Here is a 23,721-nt window from a genome sequence, read left to right as displayed (position 1 = left end):
GTGCCCACACACACACACACACAGAAACATGCAAATCCTGCAAACTTCACACAGATCTGGTTTGGGGTTTTTTTTTTCATAATCTGCCAGCACAATAAGAAAAACAACTTAGAAGCATCATGGACTATTACAGTTACTGAAATAAAATATTTGCTGGTGGTTTTATAAATTGTTTTCACATAGTTCCATGTCACTGCGGCTAAATATATCTCTAAATGCAATCCCACAAATTCCGAATAAAATGTCGGTCAAACCTACATCACTTCGCATCATCGTACTACAGACACTGTAACCCTTCCACTCGCCTCTCGTCTTCTCTTCCTTCCATCCCCCGCCAACCGTCTTGCACCGTTAGTTACACACTGGATCGGACTCCCTCCCCTTCCCCGTCACCCCAACCACCACCTACCCACGAAGGTATTTCACGAGCTTTAAGCCTGCACAAGCAAATATTATTATTAGGTCTGATAGCCCCTCATAAGTCGTCCCCCTTGGCAACCTGACACGACCTTATCGTCCGTCTCGCCCACACGATCTCGCCCTCGATCGCCGCTCATTTCAATGTACGCCATGATACAAAGCCCAAAGTTGTCGTCTGTTATCGCTGCCAGTTTTCGTTTACTCGGTAACTCTATATTCCAGCCTCGTTTCTCCATTTCCCCAGCATCCTTCACTCCAAACCTATCCCCCATTCCCCACCCCTCCGCCTCTCGAATCTGTCGCTCTCCGGTAATCATTTTTCTGGTCCGGTCCTTCCACGGGGCTGTTTCCGCCTTGTTCCATCCCCGACCCTTCTGTCTGCGAGCTTCAATGGCCTCACGATTAATAGCAGACGACACGTTGAGTGACCTATCCCGCATGCCAGCTTCCCTCCCGCCCCCGCCACACACGCTGCCAAGGCCCCGCTATTTACCTGCCTCGGGTACCTCCCATGAACCGTTACTTTCCTCTCGGCGCTCATCAAAGCCTCTCGGCCCGATACCGTAAACGCGCTGCCGCCAATCAGGATGCGAGTTTGTCTAAACACGAAGTCTTCAGGCGAGCATGGGGGCGGAGCTTCCTTCTGTCAAGTTTTGGCGATAAAGTTTTGACGCTCGGCAAAAAGTTTTGTCTCCGTTCTCTCCCAGAGCCCCGTTACTCGAGAAAAGGATTTTCCTCCGAGGCGAATTTGACTGGCTGTCGGGTAGCTACAACCGAACCTCTTACCTTTTCTTTTGGGGAGGGGGTGATCGTCGCATCATATTTCACCGTTGGTGTTTCCGTCCAAGATTGTTTCAGGATGTAGGGTGATTGTTTCTGGCTTGAGAGAGACTTGCCGTTGATAAAGTAATTTCTGTTGGTGTTCCGTTCGAGAAGGCGTATGAAGATCGTGGTCTGGACAGGAGAAGTGACGAGGACACGTTGGTTAAAGATTTTTGTCTTATCATCGTAATCCCCTGGTTACCTGAAGTTGTCCATGCTTCGGTCCAAGTCTACATTTTCTTCAGGTTTCAGAATTTAAAAACGACAGTTGCTGAGCGATGTTTGTCAACGGATGCGTCAGCTGGGTGCCGACGGTGGCACCTGGACTGGCCAGTTACTGGTCGCACCTGATGGCACCCGGTCAAGCGGACACGGGTGTCGGGGTCACGGGCAAGGAGTGTCCACCTCCAAGTCCAAGACAGCCAGCCACGCGTACGAACTCCTGGGACTGCTGCACAGACAGACGCAAGCAGCAGGATTCGCCGTGGTCCAGACCTCCAGGGCCTACCCCATCCACCCGTCGGCTCACGGGTACGGGTACGCGCTGGCTCAAGCACATGCTCATCGACCTTTCTCTCCCCCGTCGTCTGCCAGCGCCTCGGGCCTGGCCCCCTTGCAGAAGCTCTGTGCCTCGGACAGTTCTGCCTTCAAGTCGAGGGGCGAATCCAGCGGAGTCTGCAGCTCCTCGCCGGAGTCAGGAACCAAGGCGCTGAAGTTCGGAATCAGCAGGATCCTGGACGAGGATTTCGGGAAAAGCAGAAACGAAAAAGGTAGGAACTTTCTTCTACACTAATCTACCTACAGCCAACATGGCGACACAAATTTTGCGATTAGTCGGGAGGGAGCCGTGCGGGCAAGCAGGAGACTGTCTCAAACTGTCACAGCGAAGGACAGTTCCAGGCCAAACTTTGAATGTCACAATTTCTAAGTCAGCGATCACATCATCTATACAAGAGTATAATCACAGTCTATCAGAGTATTATAGAATGGGGTGGAGGATAATTCTGACTTAAAACCGAGGGACACAAAATTTCGCAAATTTTGATGAGTTTTGTCACTTTTGTGTCTAGCACGAAACAGGCAAAGACGACAAACATAGAAAATGGAGATAATATGATAAAGGGCTGGATCTTAAGCCTTTCCAATATCTTTGAGTTTGGCGAGAATTTTTCTAGACATTGTCTTGCCACCTAGGAGCTAAACACATGGTTGCCAGTCCGACAACACGCGTGCTAAGAACTTTGTTGTTCCTGGTCTTCCGCTTACTGACGAGAAGACATCAACAATAAAAACAAAACAACACAAGCGGGCGGCATTACTAGGTGTCAACGATAGATTGTTGAATTATCTTTCTTCTTCTCCTGTTGCCTGTGCCCCATGACACATGACAGCATGACTGTTGTGTCATCAACTCGTCATTTGACAAAATTTAGACACAAAAGTAACAGTAAGTATTATCACTAGATCGGTGATGTCGGCAAACGGGAGGTATGGGTGGGAATGAGAGTGTAAGTGTGACATAGCAAATTAATACATGTGGCTTACTTCAAATCTTTGTCAGTTGGGACAATCATTGTGGTTAGCAGGGCCGACGACTCAATTTACTCAGACGAAAGAAACGTTTGGTTTTTGTTATTATAAGAAACACTCACAGCTGTGTCATGTCTGAATTGGTGGGAGTGTTCAAGAATGTACACTTTAAATGTTTGAAGAGAGGGGGAAGGAAGAAAAAAAGAAAAAAGAAAGATCAAACCTCTGGACGGATGTGACGTCATTGTTGTTATCCAATCAACAATCACCTACGACTTGCGGGCGATGATTACAGAGCGAGATTGAGGTGGTCGGCATTGAGACTGGGAACATCTGCCTTGGGGTGAGAAGGGGGAGTGCCTTCAGGTTCAGTAAATATTTGCATTTCGCGCTCCATTTTTCATTTCATCCGTGTTTTATTTAAAGAGATTCCTACAACGATAAAAATGTGAAAGTTTTAGCATAAAGATAACAAGCGGGTGGTAGTTTATAACACAATGGCCGCAACATTTAGAGGTGGTGTAGGGAAAATTGATTCACAATCAGAAATAAAAAGAACATGTTTGCCCAGTAATAACATACAAGACAAGGTGAATCGTCTTCACAAACCTCGTTTTTCTTTTCCAAAGCAATCAGCATGATGCTGACTCTCTGTAAAGTCAATAGAATGACTTATTAACAACCCATGGGAGGGAGGTTGTTTAGGACAGATGATACAGGAGGAGCAAAATGTACAATAGTTAATCTATGACGGACATCAAAGCAAACTAAGAAGAATGTTTTAATGAATAACAAATATAAAACACAATAGTGTATGACCCAATCTTCTCCCTCTTCACAACCACCGGAGTTGTTGTTCAGCTGCGATTTCCCCAGAACTAACCCCAAAACTTAGTCAATGTTATTCAAAAATAAAAACTCCCAATAGCTCCTATCATGCATTTGCGATTGTATTTTAAATTTAATGGTACGAAAACCCAAACTTTAATATGTTATACCTCAAGGACAGTGAATGCTCTTTGTAATCCCAAACTAAATCGGACGAATAAGTTTTTTGTTTTAACAAATGTATTTTTAATATTCAAGTGTTAATCACCATCCGTATCTTCTACATTTGCAGGAATTTCAATTAATTACCAAATAATGTGCATTTTATGACTCCTTGTTCTCTTGTCCCTGTCTGTGTATACCTTGTCTACATGACATTGTGTATGTATGCAGCTATCATAAATAAATTCCTGCAAGGGAGTCAAAATAGTTCTACAATTATAATGATTCGCATCCACAACTCAGACATGCAGTCGCCGTCAGGCAGCAAATACTATTTGCACAGTACAGGCCATAAACCTCAAAAAGTAAGTTGATAAGATGCCTGTGGCAGTCCAACAATATCGAAATTCGCATTACCAGCGGCGAAAGACAAAACGCTGCTTAATTAAATACAGAAGAAATAAGAAAGAAAATGTCCGGTCCGGTATTGTTTAGTGGAGACAGTTGTAAATTGTTTGCTATGAATTGCTGACTGCGTCTGTATTTTAATAACTTTATTATTGTGCTCATGTTCAAATTCCGTAGGACACTATCCTCTACAAGTTTATTGTCTACACCACATTCCTATTCCCGTTATATGTGTGTCGAGTGTTTTATTGACGGAAATGCGATGAAAAGGTTGATTAGGTTGTATGAACTGGTTGTATTGCTTTGTATTGTACAATCATAGCGATGTTTCGGTCAGTGATGGACTCATGTATGGCAGTGTTCTCGTCTGATTATATGCGCATACGAGGTTACGATGGAGCTGATTTCTGTCGCCTTGTTGACGTCGTAGCGCCGTATCATCGCCGCACAACGTATTAATCACGTAGTTGAGGTGATGATGATGATGATGATGATCTGACGTGCGCTGTCCTTCGAATAGACGTATAGTACATACAATTATGTACAATACACAATAATAATATAAGCAACAATGTGTAAGTACACTGTGATGTTCACACAGAGAAGAAATCACACACTGAGGTATTTCTCAAACTGTTTCTCTATGACTGTATTGTTATTTGAAATGTCGGTCGGTTTTGTAGAGGCTCCACCTTCAGTTTCCTGTAAACCAGGAGACATGCTTTTCAGAGACAAATAGAGAGACGTAGGAGAAGAAAACAAACAAGATCATTCATATTGCGAAAAAACGTTTTGTTAACTTTATTAATCAAACATGAAATAATTTATTTGCAGATATTGTCTTTAGTACAAAATATTGATGTATTCATATTGATCATATCAATCACTGATATGAAGTGAACACTGTACGTCTTATACAGGTGTTTAAAAGCAGGGGCCAGACACACAACACATTTTTAATTTGACATTTTTCCTCCTTAAATATATTTATATCTTTGATTTATTTAGAGAAAACTGCAAAACACAATATTAGAACCTTTAAAAACTAAAATTATTTTAAATAAGATGACAGTGTTTAAAGCCAAATTGTCGTTCCCGTCAGCACAATACAGTGGAACCTCGGTTAGCGAACGCCTCGGATAGCGAATATTTCGGTTAACGAACAAAAATTTCGTAAAAAGTTTGTCTCGGATAGCGAACAAAATTTCGGATAACGAACAGCCACGTGAACCACACGTGACCGACCAGCATGTCATCATTCGCGCTCGAGACACAGTTATGATCGGTCGTTCCTTATCTATGCGCATCCTTCTTATTTAGTGATTGTTGTGTTTTATTTTAATAAGACAATCCTCAATCATGTCTCCAAAGAAGATTAAGATCAATAGTAGTGAGGTAATGACAAGGAAGCGACCAACAAATTAATTGAAAAAGGAAATAATTTCAAAGTATGAAGGTGGCATGCGTCTGTCGGATATGTGATGTCGTATTACCGAAGAGTTTTACAAAAAAGGCAGAAGGAACAGACACTAGACAAGTTTTTCTCCTTTAACCTCAAAGCTACAGAAAAGGGAAGTCTCCCCCGATTTTATAATGTCACGTGTGCTCATGGAGGGGGAATCAAATCAGTGATTCCACCCCTTCCTCCCCACACCTGCTTCCAACCACGCCGTCAAAACGGCAAGTTTTCTGATGTTTAAATGCTTTTGTGAATGTTTTTATGTTTATTTAACTCCATTTATATTGCATTATAACTGTCCTCATTAAACAAATACCTATATAGCCTGCAACTTTCAAATATTAGCGAGTCAACAGAGGCTGGGAACCAATTAAATCTATTTCCTTTATTTCTTATGGAAAAAATTGTTTCGGATAACGAACATTTCGGATAACGAACAGCTTTCCAGAACGGATTAAGTTCGTTAACCGAGGTTCCACTGTATTTGTATCCGCTTGTTCAACACATCTAAACGGCATAGGTGAAATTCTTGACAAATGTTTCGAAATTTGCTTCTTTAGAAGAGTCTGAAGTCTGAGAAACATATTTAAATAACACTGTAAGCGCCTGGTCTTGCCTCGTCTTTACATCCACATGGCAGGACCCTACAGTCCACAGTGTGATGTCACATTAGTGCTGGCTACAGAAAACAGTTTCTGTCCACGGCTTTGGCTCATTCATCTTGTCTTTTTTTTTTGCGGCTGGAACCGGAGCTTTGTCCGAAGAAACAAAAAGTCGAAGTATCTTTCGTCACGTGAGGTTCTTGTTATAATAAACAGGCGGAAGCGGATACCCGAATGTTTTCAACAGCGGCAACTGAGACCTGCACCTACAGAGTTCGATACCCATGTGGCGCACAAAAACTGTCAAATAAATTGAACTGGTTTTATACCAGTCTGTTTGCTTCTCTAGCTACACGTAAAAACAAATGTCAACAGTTACTACTTAGTGGGTGTGTGCGTGAGTTTGTACCTGTTCGTATGCTTGCGTTCTTGCATGGCGAGTGTGAGGTTGAGTGCGTGTTACACAGCTGACCGCAAACATAACCTTTGACCTGTTATTTGCTGTCCTAACGCGCTACAGGACATTTTTCAAAGGATAACAGTTAATGAAAGCAAGATGTCAGCCACATGCGAGAATGAGTCAGTCAGTGCAGCACTGCACACACACAATATCTCATAAATAAATGGTTAGCAAGTGAATGGTGATGACATTTTTTGTTCCACATCGCTTTTGTTCTCTGAGCATATTATATAAATAATATAGACAAAACCCTCCTCTCTGTCCGTACCACGCCTTCTCTTGTGCCTCTTTACTGGAGTCTTCTTTTGTTGTTGTTGTGTCGTGTTTGTGGATTATATTTTGTCTTTCTAATGTTTGAATTGGATTGAGACTGTATCGCAGGCTATGCTCTATAGCAGTACCCTGTAGCAAACTTGTTCAGTATTCATTATTCCATCATCAAGTAAGAATGCTGCTTCATAACATTAATTATTGTATTACAACATAATATAAGAATATTGCAGCATAATCTAGCGGCATAAAAACCAGACTGAAGAAATAAAAGTAACGAAAACATCGACTCAACTAAACGATGCAAGCAGCTTAGAAGTTGAATATTCTGTAGACATTAAGCATACTTTAGAGCAAATTTATTCTGCTGCTGTAAAGATGGCAAATCTCATACCTGGGAAAACAAATCCTGTTAACACAGTTATGTGTAAGTTGTCTCAGTTTTCATCTCACCCTTTCTATTTATAAACTTGCCTTTTGACCTTTGAAGGAAAGCATCCCCTTAAGGTTGGTGAAAATGGTCATGAAACTCATCAAGAATTCTTGTCACCACCAGGGAGGATGGTTGTGACCATATCGTTTGGCGGCCCTGTTTCTCTGATATTCATATTTGTGTGTTGTGTATTGTCTTTGTCTGAAAATGTTTGTCATTAACATCTCTCATAATTAGACATGAGACCCGACTGTATCGGACCTCTCATTTACATATGAAGCTCTGTGGTCAGTTTTTAATAGCTTTTGATTTTCATTGTATCGTCTTACTGACATTGTGTTGGTGAGGGGAAACACCATGGATATGAAAGTAATGGACTGAGACTGGGTAGGTCCTATACAAAGTTAAGTATTGTTTGTTTGGTTTTGTTGTTTTTGTTGCTGTTTTCTTGAACTGCTTTAGCTCTTTGACTCAAAAACTGTCAGGGTAAGGTACATCAAGTTCTATCCCAGCGCATTGTCCAGCAGTTTTATATCATCGAGGAAGACTAGCAAAGCTGTGTTCTCTGAGATGTTTGCTGTAGAAAATAATTAATTTTTTCACATGGCCCTTGCGGGCTTTGTATGCTGTACATAGTCCGGAGATGGCTGACATATTCTGGTCCCTCATCCCCCTGCCCTCCATCCAATCTCTTTCTCGGCAGTTTCTGCTTTACGAGAACAGTGATCCTCCAGCGTGTCACGTGCCACAAGTTCGCCCCTCCCCTCTAATTGTTTCTGTTACTGTAACTGTTACAATTTGGTATGTTTTTGTCTTTTTTTAATAATCTGAATCCGATGAGCTGTCTGTCAATATTTCATTGTAAATTAACATTACACTACAGTAATGTATTTATTTATGTATCTTTTAATGCTTGTTACAAAATTGACTAAACATTCAGACGCTTTCATTCGAATAAATTAATAATAGAGAGAGGAAGGTGGGTATGGCCAGGTCTGGTGGGAGGGGATGAAGAACGAACTGCAGCACGGTATGTGACCATGTTTGGAGTATTTATTTAGACCTGTTGTACAATGGGATGTTGAAATGTGTGGAGTACTTATTTACACCTATTTTCACTCCCGCCATTCAATAGTATCGATCAAGGAATTGATTTTTAGAGAGAGGTGAGGGGAAAAATGATCGAAAAGGAGAAGAAAACAAAGCAATAAAAGCAAAAATGAAACTTTTAAAAATTTTGTTTTTATCTCAAGTTGACATCGGTGAAGGATGGCATTTCCGATGCTGTGGAATAACGAAAGTGGTGGCAGAGACTTTTACGAAATATTAAACATTTTTAATGTAAATAATTCTTAAATTCCAGTACAAGTTATTCCTAATGAAACAGGTGAACAGGATTCTTCGAAAATATTTTACTACGATCTCTCACTATCTCACTCACTCTCGTTCTCACTAACTCACTTTAAGTCATTCTCTCTGTCTGTTTCTGTGACTTTCTCGCTCTTTCTTGTTCTCTCGCTCTTTCTCTCGTCTGTCTCTCACTTCTTTGCTAGCTTGCCATCCTATATCTGTACGTATGCACGCGTATCTGTGCAGACTTATTTTAAACAATTTTAAAATTTATTATTAAAAAAAAAGTAAAAATACTTTTACAATATTAATTTGAGTGGATGTTCTGGTAAATTGTGTTCGCCGTAGCACTTGACACAGTAACCTCAATGTTTGGTTCACACTTACTTGACACGAAGAGAATAATTACTGTCCTCCACAATTTGTCTTTTTATTTAAAAAAAAAAAATTAAATTCGGTTTCTCTTCCCTTTAGATGAACACGTCTCTTTACTTCTGTTTTACTGTCTGAGTGACCTGACCTTAGCATCTACTTGACCTCTTGCTACCTGTGACCTTTGTCCGCTGTCGTCTTGACTCTGAACTGAAGTCGTCCTATAAATTTTCGATTGATCTCTCGTTTCTGATCTTGTCTGCAGTTTCAATGTTTCCATTGACTTCTCTATAAACCTCTGTAGTCCGTGTGGATCTGAATGGATGAGTAGACTCCCATGGTTCCGGGTCATTGCGGGTCACATAGGTGTTACGTAGCATAATTGTAGTTAACCCTTCTTGGGCTCAAAACCATTCCGCTAGAATTTTGCAGTTCCAGCTTAACCTGTCGTTGTCCAGACGCATTCATCCGTTCAATCTGTATTATAAATTACATTTCAGTGATGACTGAAGTCGTTATTTCGGTATAGTTCAGAGGTCGGGGACGTCCGGTCCGCGAAAATATTTGGTCTGATCTTGCCAAGGCAATCGCAGGCGGGACTCGAAATTCAATAAATCTTTGAGCGAGTGTCATAGCAACATACATTTATATTATGGGAATAGTTATAATAACAATCATTTTATGGAAAGTTCATTGCATATGGACAGGACACATACGGTACATAACGGGACAGACAGATGCTTCTCGTCGGTGACTCAGTTGACATTCAGTGCCAGGCAGGCTGGGCGTGTACACTTGCACGTGTTAACATATTGCACAGAAAGTACAGCTTGACAAAATATAGCTCGATAATCTTTAAGTTGATAATTTTGTATGGTCCATGAATGATGTTATAGATATCGCGAATGGGTCTTGGGAGAAAAAGAGTTTCCCCACACCTGGTACAGCCGATCAACGTGAGATATTTTAATTCTCTAACTTTCATTGTTTTCGTTCTAGCTCGGATTTTTAAGAAAGAAATTGAAAGGATTTGAGTGTTCTTAATTGTTAAACGACCGTAAGAGACTGAATGTGCCGCTGTATGTTTATAAATCTCGACCTGTCCTCCAAACATTAGACAGGGTGTTATCATTATGTTCTTTGACTACGATTGTCCCTTCCACGACCCGATACTTGGCCTGCTAACATTACCACAGCGTGTTACCACATCATTCTCTTTTAGCTAATAATAACCATGATGATGATGATGCATTTGGAGCAAAAATATGGCAAATGCTCTGAGCGAAAAGTCTGCATACCCGAAGAACTCTAAACTTATGTCATAAAAGCCAGAAAAAGTATCAGAGCAGCAAAGAAAAGAAAAACAATTCCGACCTTTGCCTACACAAAATTCTGGAAGCAGCTTGATGTCAACATCTCGCACATCTACGTGCAGACAAACAGCCGAAGGAAACTCGTCTCTTTGCCAACATTATCTATATAACTGTTCTTTATCAATCTTTTCCTAGTAACATCTTACACAAAACAACCAGTATAAATCTCCACAAAAATATCTTTTTTAAAAAAATACTTTCCCAACTCTGAAATAAAAGACACATTAAGGAAACAACGAAGAAAAATATTTAAAAAAAACTTTGGGAAGATGGAAGATTCCCTCAACCCAAACACATAAACATCAGTCGACCAACTACTACATCTGTAATGTGAGGTCGGGAAAATGATTTCTTAAAAAAGGATTTGATGTACACTATATGAACATATGAAAAATGTAATGATGAAAATACAAGTCCGAGTCCCGATAAACGATGAAAACATTTCGCAGATTCTTGCTGATTTGTTGTCAACATTAGAAGTTACAGCAGCGTTGTCTTTTACAAATATTCTTTCAAAGATCCACTTATCATTGTCAATGTATTCATTCAAAGAATTACTTACCAATGTAAATGAATCCTTTTGGTGACAACACCACCCGTTATAATTTAGGTGGAATTATAGTTTTATTTGTTATTGTTCATCTTGATCAGGCGAATCATTTCAAACATTGAATTCTTGGCATGAAATACCATGAAACTTGAAAGCATATCCCTACCAAAACAAACCTCTCACCTTTGATGGAGAAACTCGCCATGCCAGCTCGACGAACAACAATAAAAACAAATTTAATGAAGTTGAAATTACACCTAAGCAGACGACAAAGTCATAATACTCAGAAAGATAATAGCAAAAATACACATATCAAAACCGTTTTCATTTATATTAAGTTTTCAGCTAGCAATAGATAATTTTGCATTTCATGAACACAAAGAATACAGCAGATTGAAACATTAGCTTTGTTTGGAGGTTTGATTGACAACTTATTTATTAGGCACAAACAATCGCTATGGACTACCCAATTTTTTTAAAATTCTGAATCAAATTAACTTAATGGAAAAATTACAAATTGTCAAAGCTGTGTGGTCAGCTACTGTGCTCTACTGTTAATGTAATTAGCGGTGTCGGTCTCTACAAACATTTTGGTTTAAAATGCTGCGGTGACACTTCTTTACGGCGATTTAAGCCATCTATTTTCACAAATCTTCTATAATTAAAACAATTTACAATGAAGTAGACTGAATCAAATAAATGTTGATATGTCAGTGAACAGTTCACGTGTTCAATTCGCCATACATAAGCAGAAGTTATTTTATTCTGTGTTAAATGTCTTTTTTATGTTGTTGGTATACTGATTATGTTTTGTGACATTCTAAATAAATTCGGTGCACAAAGATAAATGAAAAATGTGGAACATCTTAATTCCACACATAAGATTTAAAAAATATGTTTTTACTCAAATGAAATGTTACGATTTACCCTCTATGGTTGGTAGTTCATTTAATTTAAAAAGGCACACAGAGGTGTAGATGATGCAGATTTTTTTAAATTATTTATTTTAGAAAACATTATACATAATCAAGAATTCCCAGGGTGCCAGTTACAATAATAACGATTTTACTACTAGCAAATAAGTGCAATGGGTATGAGCAGCATTATTTATATGTAAAGATGAACAATTCAGATATATCTATATGACACACAAAACAGTATTCCCTTTATACACACATACCTCTTCACATAAAATTTATCATTATTTTTATATTTCTTTACCTCATTTGTCCTTTGTTTTTTATCAGTACACACCGATGTTACACTATAATTCTATAAGCAAGTAAGCCTTTCAAATTGTAAAGCGAGATACATTTATAACATTTATAAACAAAAATACAAAACAGAATCCATTTCAATGTATTTTTCTCCTCAGAAACCGCAGAATTGCTTGTTTGAAATATTTTAGTAAATCGACATAACAAGTCTCTTTTCTGGATAGTACGGAGATTTTTTAAAAAATAGAAAGCGTTACAAAATAACGGTACTTTTCAAGACGTAGCAGTATTCCAATATTTGACGTATTGTATAACCCATGTCGGTATCCTTTAATATATATATCATGTCAAATAAGTGTGAAAAGGAATGAAAAAGTCAGATTACTGGAAAACTCAGTACAGTGAAAAAAAAAAAAACCAACGAAACACCGTTAAGTTTTTAAATAATAGTAAATAGCTTGATATATTTGAGCACTTTGCCACAAATTCAAACCTCGAACCTGTTTTTATGAAGTTACCTGTCCAACTGCGGTGCAGCGAGAGCCACGAGAACTGCACGACTGCCGTCTGTCAGCCAACTGACTTTCGTCAGTAAATGAACTGACTTGTTGACGTGCAGCAAAGCTTTTGATTCTACTCAAGCCTCGCTTTCGCCACAACAAAATAAGCGACTTGAAGAACGGGTAAGTGGCGGACCGCGAAAGGCCGGTCCAGAAACAAATGAGCGGAAATGAGGTAGGGGGAACATTCCCCCCAATCCCCCTCATGGCGGAAATCGTCCTTCTACACTCTACACCCAGCGCATCCTGGTTCTCTACCAGCTTCCATTTTGTCTGAAGGGCCGGCGCAGACGACAGGTCATATAATGAACAGGCCGATGGAATAAACAAGAGAATAAATCAGTGGAGAGAACAGCTCGGCTTTAATTCGACAGCCTGAAACACTTGTCGCATTATAAGCTGCGTTTGAGGCGAAACGTCTTTAAAAGAAGTCTAGTTTAAACTGCGACTGATAAACAGCCAACTCGGGTGACAGTCTGTTTATCTCTGCCCAAACCCACCCGCCGGGCCGGACAAGTATAGCGCGCTATCAAATTCCAAAGATGTATTCACAGGCTGTTTCGATTGGGCTTCCAGACTGAGGTTGAACGCCAAGAGATGCAGGATGCTGCCAGTTCACACAGAAAAAAAATGTCTGCAGAAGCAATTTTGAAATAATTCGTGTAATCTGTTCCGTTTAGTAGTTCGTACAGTGTTCCCCTCCTTCTATTCCGTTGTGTTCAGCGGTGCTAATGATAAACAGTTTTCCGTCGAGTGCCAGCCAGACTGTAGGAAGACTGAATTGGAGTCAGTCTTTTATTTCTCAACTCTTTCTTTCTTATTACTAATTGATTTTCTGACCTTCAATATAATTCTTGTGTGTGAATGGAGGGAATACTTGGATTCTTTCCATCCCTTTCTCCATCCACGGACTTATTGGTATTAAGGGTAGATTAGCTTTGTATCTGTTTTGCTACTTACGAATACTAAACTATTTCAGAAAAAATTTTAATGACATTGCAAGCAGTTAGTTTTGGTTAATATTGAACTATTATTTTCTCACTGACTCTCTATCCACAAGATCCATTTACTCATCCCTCACTACATTCTACTCACCTAGATTATCCCCGGGGTACAGTGAACGTTCGCGATCTCTTTCCCTTACAAAGTACTCAGTGTTTAAAGTAATTGAAAAGTGGAAATATTACAACAAATATGGAAATGATTATATAAAATAAAGGTACTAGAAATAAACACAAAAATATTTTTGTGGAGAAAAAAATATAAACGACCACTTAACCCGTCCCTGAATTTACCCCTAACCCTCGAAGAAAATGGAGGAAAATGGTGATTTATTAAGTCTATTTAACCTAAACTGAAGGATTAAAATGAACATTCGAGAATAATCCATTTTACTGACGTCACAGGAGGTCTGGCTACCGACTGCAGGCTTCTACCCGTATATCAAGACCCGCTAACTACCCACTAAACGCCATCACCAGCTCTTTGATCGTCCCGCTGTTTACATCGTTTGGAGACAGCCGTCAGATTTCTGTCCACACGTTTTGCATTTTGGAGATGGCATGCATTTCAGATAAAGACCCGCGTGTGTTAGCGGGAAATCACGAGAAATTACTGACAATTATCGGCCCTGCGAGCTATTTTTAGCTCCTTCCGACGGAAATAGAAGCTACGTGTTTGACAAACGCGTCTTCTCAACGTTGATTGGTCCAAACTGTAAAAAGCTGATTAAAGGAATGCGGCACATTGGTCGGATAAGAAACAGTTTTATCACTGGAGAAAGTGGCTAGTGCCCCGGAGAGAATAATGGCGAAGGGGAACTTTTATGACCAAGGTGTGCCCAGCGGAAAAACCTCGGCTGTGTCTCTGCCTCTCCTTTTTTTTCTTTTGAGAACCCAATTTGTTTTAATTACAATCTCAACAGATGATTTCCTTGCAGCTCCGGCAGATTTTAAGTGGAGAGCGGGCGAGTATTTTATTGTGATCCATCACAACAGCTACAGCCTGGCCTCACACAAACAATAAACAGGGAGAAGCCAGAGACGTGTACGAACTGAATTCAGGAAGACAGTTTAATGTCTAGGATGTCAGTTTTGTTTTGGAATCGCACTCTTAAGAGATGCTGTCACAGCCATTATAATCTTCCTTTCTTAATTGTTTCGTCCCCATATTGAAATATAGGTTAGCAATATATTTAAATATAATGTGGATTTCCGAACAAGTGTGGAACCTCACCAAAGTTGTTTCGTGAGTCAGAGTGAGTCAGGAGTACTGGTCATCTGTAGTTTACTCTTTTGAAGGGAGACAAAGTCTACAGACTGAAGGAATAAATTGTCATTATCTTCATTCCTTTTTTTTTCTTCCTATCGATCATTGGGGTATTTATGAAGTATGTGCCCAGATGTTGGGTCTTCAAGACCACACAGACACAGGAAGATGAATGTATTGCTGGAGAATGTACTCAGGGGTTGGATCTTCTAGGCCTCGCAGACACAGATGCCAGCTTCATCTTCTTGAACATATCAGCATTTAGTCGGCACTGAGCTGTTCGTAGTTGTAGATCACTACCTGTTGCCATCGTTCCTGAAAATAGTTGTTGTCACTTGGTGACAAGGGGTGTGACAACAAGGGTCTTTTCCTCGTGATTTTAGTTTGGCAAGATGGTCGGCTGTCTCATTTCTTGGCTTTGCAAAAAGGCCTGGTATCCCCTGAAGACCTACTCGCCTTTTTCTTTTGAAGTCTCCACATAAGGCAGACCTGAAGGTTCTCCAAAACGGACAGCACATCGGCGAGGAAAGCACCTTGTGGGCCATCTTGGTGTGTGTTCCATATATGAGGGTTGTACCAAAGCTTTCCTCTCTTATTTTCAATATTTCTTTCAACTCTTTTCCTTTTCATTTTCTTGGATTTTTTGTGCTTATGCTAACAAACATGAACAATATACTGGAGGATCTATTAGAACAAGCTTCCTTTCTCTTTTGTTCATTGGGTTTTTTGTTGGTGGGGGATAGTTCGAGCAATTCTTTTAAGAGGGGCGGGCGTTAAATGGAGACAGACATACAACTTTTAAAAATAATTTATTTTCCCCTTTATCTTCCTTAAGACGAAATCCAAAGACCAAATATTAAATAAGGTAAAGGAAGCATAATTTGCCATAATTACCATCGTTTTCAAAACACCGACACAGTTCATAACTTTGCCACATAAAAGCACAGTCTCGCAGGAATAAGAGAAATGTATAATCATTATAATTGTTTACCCTTTCTCTCTCAGACACACATACATACATACAGATTTTAAAAAAGGGAATTTCTCCAGATTTGTTCCATCGACTCAACGATGTGCTGTTAGTTGGTATCTCCCTCTTTGAATGGGGACAGACTATGGGTGTGCTCGAGCATTTGCTTGCTATACCTATAAACATCCTAGAATAGGACACCGTTGCCCATCTACATTTCAACACACATCCTACTCATCAAACACCTTCAGTTCTCCTCCAGCTTCTAACGAAAGAAAGGATCGTTGAATAAAACATTCGATTGCAACACACGCTCAACTGTTCAGTCCAAACCTCGCCCGTGTCATCCACAACAGAGCCTCCCTTTCTCTCGGGCCTGCAGATGTGAAGTTGCAAAGCAGATGCATTTAGTCTTTTGACACACCAGCATAAAAAAAATTAGCCAGGGCAAACACTCCCCCTCCCAATCCCTCCCTCCCAAAAGTGGAAAGCTTCCTTCTTCCATTTACTGGTTCCACATCTGACTCCATGCGCGTGCGTGCAGCATCCTTTTTTTTAAAAAAAAAATGTGGAAGCTGGCGCTGTCGGAATCTTGTATACTTCTTTCTATCATCAGACTGATGGACTATCGCGACTCAAAGAGGGGCGCGTTCTGCACTGACACAGTACATGTGTTCTGGCCCTCGCCGTGTGTGGCCGGCCCCTTGGCGGCGAGCGGAGCATCTCACCAGAGGGGCTCACCCGATGTAGTGATAGCTGTGATTAATGAATGTTTGCCTTAATTAGTCGCCTATGCTCCATCTAGTCTCTGTCGCTATTTCCTGTAATCGCAGTCCACGTGCTTTTTCCGCTCTCCACCCTCCACCCGATCATGTCTCAGGGCTCGGGTATTGGCTTTCTCGCATTTTGTGTTGTTTCATGTTTCTTCGTGTAGAGAAAGATTTTTCTGGTTTGAAAGGTTTGATAAGGTCGTCTGGTTATGGAAGTAGCAATTGTAAATGAAAAACAAAATGTATCTCGTTGTGGATCATCCTCTTAATTATAAAACTTGAACGAAAATTATGCGATTTTATTCACATTCTGAAACAATCATGGTTCTGAGAATATACTGCAGTGATACGATTTTTTTAACTGGCAAAAAGTGTAGTAACCGAGTAAAGCAAAACAGAAAGGAAAAGATGGCATCACTTCTGGAAGGAAATGATGTCCGAGAGTTGGAAGAAAAAGATAAAGGCCGTCCCCTAACCTTTCAGGCTGTTGTGGAGTGAAGTGTTAGAGACCTCTCGAGGGTCTTGGGAGGCACAATAAGAACCCAAGACCGTGTTTGTACTGATATTAAGTCAGCAGGATAGTATAGAATAATATTATAGTAAACAACAAGTGTCCTGACTGGCAAGTAAGCGTGGAGACAACTAGGACTGGACACTATAAAATCACGGTACAAGGGGATACAGTAGGTGACTAGATATAGGAGAGGATACTACAAGTGACAGATACCTAGGACTGGACACTATAAAATCAAAAGGGGATACAGCAGGTGACTAGATATAGGAGTGGATATTACAAGTGACGAATACCAGACCCACCAGAAAAAGTTGCGGGCTGTAAGCGATGAATGCCTTCTGTGGCTGGATGAGTAGGGATGGGTAAAGAGACCGATAAAGCGAAGGAACAAGATTTTCAGGGAGAAATATTTTCCAAAGTGGAATGAGTCTAGATAAGGCTAATGCAAACAGAAAAAAACAATCTTCTAAATTGGACTTTGTGAACGGAGTCTGTTGACAACAAATAAACTATTGGGAGTCAGTATCTTGCAGACAGTGCTTTACGTTTGCTGGGAAGTCAGGAAAAACGTTCTCGGCATTCTTGAAGTCTCAGATTATTCCCTAAACCGTTTGTTTTTAATTCTCCAAACGTTTTAGAAATTCATAATAAAAATATAGCTCTATTTACACGTTTGGAGATAACACAAACCATCTTTCATCACCTCTATAAATATAAAATTAAAAAAATTAACATTAAAAGTGTCAGAAAACGGCCAAAATACTCCAGTAAACACGTCATCAGTCAAGAATTATGGACTGGGCAAAGGGCAAAGGTCAAAGGACAAAAGCGAGTCATCAAAACATAAGAAGGGCTGAAATGATGGAAACTGACATTCTTAATCATTTCCTCATAATTTGGAGTCGCAGAAGGAATACTTTTACTTATAGTCGATCTTAAAGAGAGCTTAGAGGCGTTTTGAAGTTTGGTTGCCATGTTGCCTTGTCCACTGACGTCACTGAACCGTCGGGTGCGAGAGCTACCTGTCAATCAAAGCAGGGGGAGGGGTCGTCAAATGGCAGGCATCCTGGAATTTTGAGATGGTGTTAAATTTTGAACCAAATTACAGCGAGGAAAATTGGGCGAATTAGAGAATTATTGACAGGATAAGGTTACAAACAGTATCTTAGAGTTTCAATGTAGCTTCCATATGGCGATCGTTGTCGAAGAAGCAGTTGAGTCATTGATCTGTGTATGTGTGTATGTGTGGGTGGGGATGGGTGGGGAGGTTGATGAGGGTTGGGGGGTAACAATATTGAAAAATTGAAGGACTCATAAATAAAGATCACGTTGTCCAGTCGGCAAAACGGTTTAACGGTATGGCAGCATCGCTCGCACTTTCACCGTCAGTGGGTCCAGAACTGTTGTCCAGTGGGTACACTATGTCACACATTAAGTCAGCTTTTCTTCCGAGAAATAACATGTAGACTTTAATACATCGGAAATAGTGATGCGACATGATTCAGAGAGTTATCATCTATTAATGGAGCTCAGTTTACTTTTTCCCCTGCTTCCCCTCCCCCGACGATTTCACACCTCTTGATGCAACATATAACCAACCTTTTTTCCTTTTTTAATTTTTAAAATTTATTCTTTGTCTTTTTCTTTTCTTTTTATTCACTCCTCACTGTCGGCTGGCATGTGAAACAATGTTTGCTCCCCGATTATCGGCTTTTCGACACACAAAATAAAATTATTTGTTTCAGAGAACAACTTCCGTCTGAGCAGCGTGCCCGAGGCGAAGTAGGAACTACCCTCTGTGTCCCTGCCACTCTCCTACCTGCACCGCATCCTCCGCCTTCCACCCCGCAGCTCTGTCCGCTGTGCACGCGCTGCAGCCACCCCAGTACCCGCCTCCCACGTGTGACGGCTTGCCAGGTAAGTCGCCTCCAGTTCCTTGATGTTTACTTGCTGGTGGGTCTTCTGTGCACCCGGGGACTAGCAGACCGGGTACCACGAAAACCTGCAACGGCAGCTCAGGGGAGGTTCCTCTCGCAGGAACAAAAAAAGAAAATTCCTATATTTACACGATTTAAAGAATGGGATTAGGTTCGACCCCCTTCCCACCCAACATAAAACAATTAAGGATTTAAAAACAATTTCATGCCAGAATGGTTTACAATTGATATTTGTTGATGGAACAAACTTCTGATCATGGCTTTGATAACTGCATATCTTGGCAAAATGATACAGTAAGAAATGGGCAAAAAATCTAAAAAAAAATAGGGGAAAAAACAAATGAAAGACAGATTTTAGGATTAATTTCTATCCACGACATATTCGTTACAGTTCTATCATTAAAGCCATTAACATGAAGAAGACTATTTCAAGACAAAGAACGGAGGGAAAAAAGAAGTAAGCCAAAAAGGTCATATTTTGATTGCCTGTTGCTAATTTAGATTGTAAGAAGGGAACAACGCAAATAAATGATTTTTTGTGGACATTTTTTTCTGCCACAGATTAAAAACACAAATTATTTGCTCATGTAATCTTTTTGACATCTGATGTCCCCAGTCAACCTCATCCCTAACTCATATCACACACTTTGTTAAATATCTTTACATCAACGGAACCAGACAGACGGTTCATAGCAGCAGAAGGCGCCCTGTATCCATGCAGTCAGTGAAGAGAAGTTCGAAGTATTGACAATGAAATAATTGTAAACAAAAGTTATGAATGAAGATCAACTGAAAGTTCTTTATAATGTGAGAGTGAGTTCGCCTTTCTGAATATCATCCCTAATACATTTATATCATATCACTGATTAAAAAAAACTGAATTTTCTTCAGCTTGAGACAATGGAAAATTAAACTAAATGTAAAACCTACTTTATATTTGTTTTCAAACGCTGCAAAATATTTTTTCAATTTAATTTTGTCTTTGGCATTGATTCGAACCCTAAAGACATCTTCAGTAGACTAGGTACCCTCCCTCATCTCAACTTTGCTGCTGATGCTGGCATTACCTTGCATCCATTGTAAACTAGCCTCATTTGGATTTCGATGTAAACTCCACTGCTGATATTGATATTAACTTGTATTTAACCTACACTAGCCTCACTTTGCTTTCAAAATAAATTGGCTGCTGATGTTGATGGCGGGCGATGTTAGTTGTAGCCTCGGCGTCTCGCGGTGCTAGCAGGAGACTAAACATCAAGCCAGGCAAAACTAACAGACAATGTTACTGGAAGCTGGAGACAGGCTGGCATGGCTAGTCAGGTTAATCTGAGAGCCAGCATCATGCTGGTTACATGTTCAAATGTTTCAACTTGACTGCAGTTTGTGGCTGGGGTAGGCACGTGCCATCACTATGGCGGATACAATAAAAGATGTTGCTGCATTTTTTTTTTTAAACCATCTCTGTCGGCAGATGCGAAACAAAGAAATTTTTAGTTCAGTTAGAGCTAAAATTATTTTGATAAGAATTATAGAAAAGATGCTGTCCTCAAGACTGATGTAGAGTGTGGTGTCTGTCATGTATAAACATGTCGAATATTACGACTTTTAAATTTTATATAATACAGAATATATATTGCAGAGAAAATATATAATATTTTTACTGTATATATTAATAATTACTGTATATTTTTATAATGTAGCGTGCGAGAGCATGCTAAGTGGAATTCATCATTAGTAAAAGATTTATAGAGGAAATATACTCCTTCATTCTATTGGCTGATTTTTAAAAATGAAAATTCATTTTTTAATAATGTTTTATAATTTTGCCGAACCATATAAACACTGCATGACATTCATGAAGGTAAGGATAATACCACATGGGAATCAAATTGCCGAGAGTATTGTTTTGTGGAATTCTAAACCTTCGACATTACATATTCTTGTCTGCAACAGAACAGTAATTTTATATGTCCGTGTCATAATAACGGTCTTGTCGCCACCATATTGAATCATATTCGTTAGTTCCTAACCTAGTTTTAAAGGGGACTGAGTTTTTGGTTTTTGGTTTTTGTTTTTGTTTGTTTGTTTGGTTTTTTTTTTGTTTGTTTGTTTGTTTTTTGTTTGTTTTGTTGTTTTTTTTTTTTTTTGGGGGGGGGGGTTACTCACATTCGTTTGGTAAATGTGATAAGGACTGCTGATAAGCATGCACTGATGTGTTCACATCTCTCGATCAGCACTCGTCCTCTGGCTCCATGATCTGCTGAAGGCGAGATAACTTCCACCTGAAGAAACTGTAAGACTAACACAGAAGTAGACTATAGACTAGATGGAGTTAACGGCTGCAGCATCTACTCACTCTTGCCAACCATCGGTACCCATGTACCCTGTACTGTTGCTAACTCCTCCATCCTGCAAGTCTGCTCACCAAATGACGAACGGGTGGCAGCCGATGGTTACTATGGCAGCGGCATTAAAAATAAATTGGGGAGAAAAGCAAAAAGCTTCTGTCCTTTAAAGCTCCTATCGCGCAACACCTGTGATTAGTGCTGGCCACGAATCGCATTAAAAAAAAAATTAACCCAGAAAGGCATTTTTTTTTTAAGAAGGTAAAGAAAATGTTGTTGTGTGACACATCATTTTCGACTGGTGGAGATGCATGTTAGTTCCGAAAAATAAATATTTGACGAGGAGATAAAGAGAAGATTCTGGATGTTTAAGTGTTTTGAGTCTCAGGATATTCACATCCAGTCTAGACCTTTACAGTGGAGTGGAAATGATTGAGGAAGAGTCAGTGGGGGGAAGAAACCTGAGTAGCCAAAGAAAACCTGAATGGCTGGCCGCGTACAGGTGTCACAGAGTGTCCCAGGCCGAGATCTGAACCCCAGGACGCTCTCTCCAGTGGTGACAAGCAAAGTTTGAACCACTACACTACCAAGCATTAAATAAAACTAAGGACGACCATTTGACATCGCAGATACCAACCATAGAAAATAACGAGACAGAATTGTGTGCGATGTTTATGACCTATTACCTGTGGCCACCCGGCTGGCACACCTGCAAAATGGCGGAAGACTACTACCTCGTGACGATCTACGGACGGCAGTCAACAAACCAGTTTACAGCCTCGTGCCCTTCCGCTCTCCTTGTGAAGAAGACTTCCTTCCTCCCCCCCCCCACCTCTTCTCTCCCCCCTCACCCCATTTCACGGACCCCCACGACGCACAGCTGCACGTGAAAATGAGGTCGCGACATCGCCTGACCTCTGACCCGCGACACCTCACGTGTGCAGTGTCACCCGACAGTTTAGACACGCTATTCCTCGCGGTTATCGCCCGCTTTCCTCGAAGCGAATGGCGGCGCTGGCAGGCAAGATGGCCGCTATCACTGCTGTTGTCAGTTGGGTGCTATTACCATCCACGCTCAGCGCTCGGGGCCTCACAGAAGACTATTGTTTCGTCTGGCACCGAGGGTTATAAACCACCTCTGTGGGCTCGTGGTCCACGTGCGGGCCATCTCCGCGGACTTGATGGTCTGGGGCTTGCTCCTCCATGCGCCTCGGTGTCCTCCGCCATACTTCGCTGTCTTGATTACCAACTCTTACGGTCACGTGATTCAGTGAAGTGGCGCTGGTCCTGTTTGCTGCCTCTCTCTCAAACAATAGCATCCGTAGAAAGTCAGTATAGGATACAAACTGACCATTACACGGTTTATACTTAAACAGATTCTGCGTATGCCAGGGGTCGTGTCTAAGGGTACGGTATAAAACTGTCTACACTCCATGGATAGTCTCTTATCCCCTGGGGTCGCAGTTAGGAAATGATGACAAAGATCCCTGGGGTAAAGTCATATTAAGCAACATCCGCAGGGTCTGGACATCGCTTCACAACCACAGGAATGAAACATTTACTCTTGAGCTTTCTCCACTTTGTTCAAAGGGAACAGCAACTGTTTCTCTCAAGGATTTATAATTAAAAACTCTTGTACAATCTTTGTGGGTCTTCCCTGCACAAAGCATTTCTTTAACAAGTTGGAGGTAAGTGTCATATACGTCACGCTAATAAAATCACGCTCAGAAATATATATCTATATATTTTTAATTTTCAGGTCCTTATTCTGTCCTCAACGCAGACACGGGCAATGGGGGTCAGCCAAAGCGCAAAAGGTCATGGTCCCGAGCTGTCTTCTCCAACCTGCAGCGCAAAGGTCTCGAGCGCCGCTTCGCCGTGCAGAAGTACGTCACCAAGCCGGACAGACGGCAGTTGGCAGCCATGTTGGGTCTTACTGACGCCCAGGTAACCCAGTCTTTCCCAGAGTCAACCTTGACTTGTCTTTGTTATCGATATTTTTATTGTATGGCATGCTGCTATTTCCGACATCCACACTTGATTTTTTTGAAAAGTTTTGTTAACTCAAACGACTGCCTCGTTTGTGAGAATGTTATTCCAT

General features: G+C 40.6%; 1 protein-coding gene across 1 annotated transcript in view; it reads left to right on the top strand.

The window, feature by feature from the left end:
- Positions 1-1,534: 1,534 nt before the first annotated feature.
- Positions 1,535-23,721, top strand: part of LOC112570425 (H2.0-like homeobox protein) — a 29,573-nt gene continuing 7,386 nt past the window's right edge. Inside the window, exons 1-3 of the mRNA XM_025248838.1 lie at positions 1,535-2,012; positions 19,103-19,255; positions 23,380-23,567. Of these exons, the coding sequence (XP_025104623.1) occupies positions 1,535-2,012; positions 19,103-19,255; positions 23,380-23,567 (819 nt within the window). The remainder of the gene's footprint in view (positions 2,013-19,102; positions 19,256-23,379; positions 23,568-23,721) is intronic.

The sequence above is a fragment of the Pomacea canaliculata genome, linkage group LG8 (genome assembly GCF_003073045.1).
Source record: "Pomacea canaliculata isolate SZHN2017 linkage group LG8, ASM307304v1, whole genome shotgun sequence".
Taxonomy (NCBI): Eukaryota; Metazoa; Mollusca; class Gastropoda; order Architaenioglossa; family Ampullariidae; genus Pomacea; species Pomacea canaliculata.
This window is presented reverse-complemented; position numbering and strand designations above follow the sequence as displayed.